The 1,286-nt window shown below is 33.0% G+C and overlaps 1 protein-coding gene across 1 annotated transcript; it reads right to left on the bottom strand.

Annotated features, from left to right (window-relative positions):
• Positions 1–371: 371 nt before the first annotated feature.
• Positions 372–1,032, bottom strand: LOC148562795 (chloroplastic group IIB intron splicing facilitator CRS2-B, chloroplastic-like). Its single transcript, XM_088489728.1, has 3 exons — positions 987–1,032; positions 818–894; positions 372–488 (listed from the first exon to the last, which is right to left on the bottom strand). The coding sequence occupies exons 1-3, from the start codon at positions 1,030–1,032 to the stop codon at positions 372–374; spliced, it is 240 nt and encodes a 79-aa protein (XP_088345854.1).
• Between the last annotated feature and the right edge of the window lie 254 nt (positions 1,033–1,286).

The raw sequence follows: 1,286 nt of genomic DNA on the forward strand, positions 1-1,286 counted from the left end.
AAAGTACTACATAAACTACTAAAATGTTATAATCTCATTCAAATACAAATTCAAAAGTCAAATAACAAAACAACCAATCAAACATAAAATGGCAACATCAAAATGATCCAAATTTGTCATCAATCATCAAAATCCACCATAACTTGCTGCAGATTTGCGTCGTTGATATCATCACCTTCATTTCCACTACTTGGACCAGAAAAAGCAAGTGGTGCAGCATAAAATGTACTACTACTACTACTACCACCACCACCACCTTGATCTAAATCAGCATCAATCTCATCTAACAAAATATAACACATTATCAATAAATTAAAGATCAGAGCTATTATAATTTATTGTCTTTGTTCATTTATATAATTTATGAAAAGTTAAACCTTATGGTACTTGTATTTTTGCCCTAAGTTGAATCTATAGACATGGTTATTAAACCCATTTAACACTAGGGTCCTCACTGTTTCAACTCCTTGCTCCAATGAACTATCAATCTGTCAAAAACATATATATTTTCATCAAAATTCAAACAAGGGAAAAAAAAGGAAAATAAGTTGCGACAAATAATACAATAATCACATAACTTCGAGGATTTTACTCCTCGAACGGCATCTTGTAGGTTAGATCTGTTCAAATTTGTTAGGATCCATTTATAGTCTATTAGCCAAATAAGTTCTGAACTGTTTTTAAACTGATAGAATATATTAACTATCATAACATGAGTGTAATGTGCAAATTATGTACAAATATAAGAAGAAAAGTGTAATGCAACAATAAAAGAACTAAACCAAATCATGCTAGGTTGAAAGCCAGGAAGTATAACCTGTTTTCGCTCCGCTGAACTGAACTTCTGCAGAAGAAAAGCTTTCACATCCATACTTCTAGGAGGATTTCCAATTCCTATAAACACAATTTTAAACATACCACTAATGGATAAACTAGACACCATAGCAAGTCATCAACTGAAAGCAGATATATAGGAAGGAACTAACCTATGGAAAGCCGAGGAAACCCGTGGGAACCGTCCAAATGGCCCATTACATTTTTCAACCTGTAACAATCTAATACTTGCTATGCATGATTTCACAGATCAGTATCACTATATAAGTATATCATAGTTCATCAGTTCACATTTCAGTGACTTCAGTTCACAGAGCTTCATAAAATCAAACAACTATTCAATCATACTCATCAGGGAGACAGGGACATGCAATAGTTATTCAATCAAACAATCATATCTAAAAAAAATTACCTGGAAGCACGAAGACGCCTTCAATAGAGCATGCAACAGG

The sequence above is a fragment of the Arachis ipaensis genome, chromosome B6 (assembly GCF_059453495.1).
Source record: "Arachis ipaensis isolate K30076 ecotype BB chromosome B6, ASM5945349v1, whole genome shotgun sequence".
Lineage (NCBI taxonomy): Eukaryota > Viridiplantae > Streptophyta > Magnoliopsida > Fabales > Fabaceae > Arachis > Arachis ipaensis.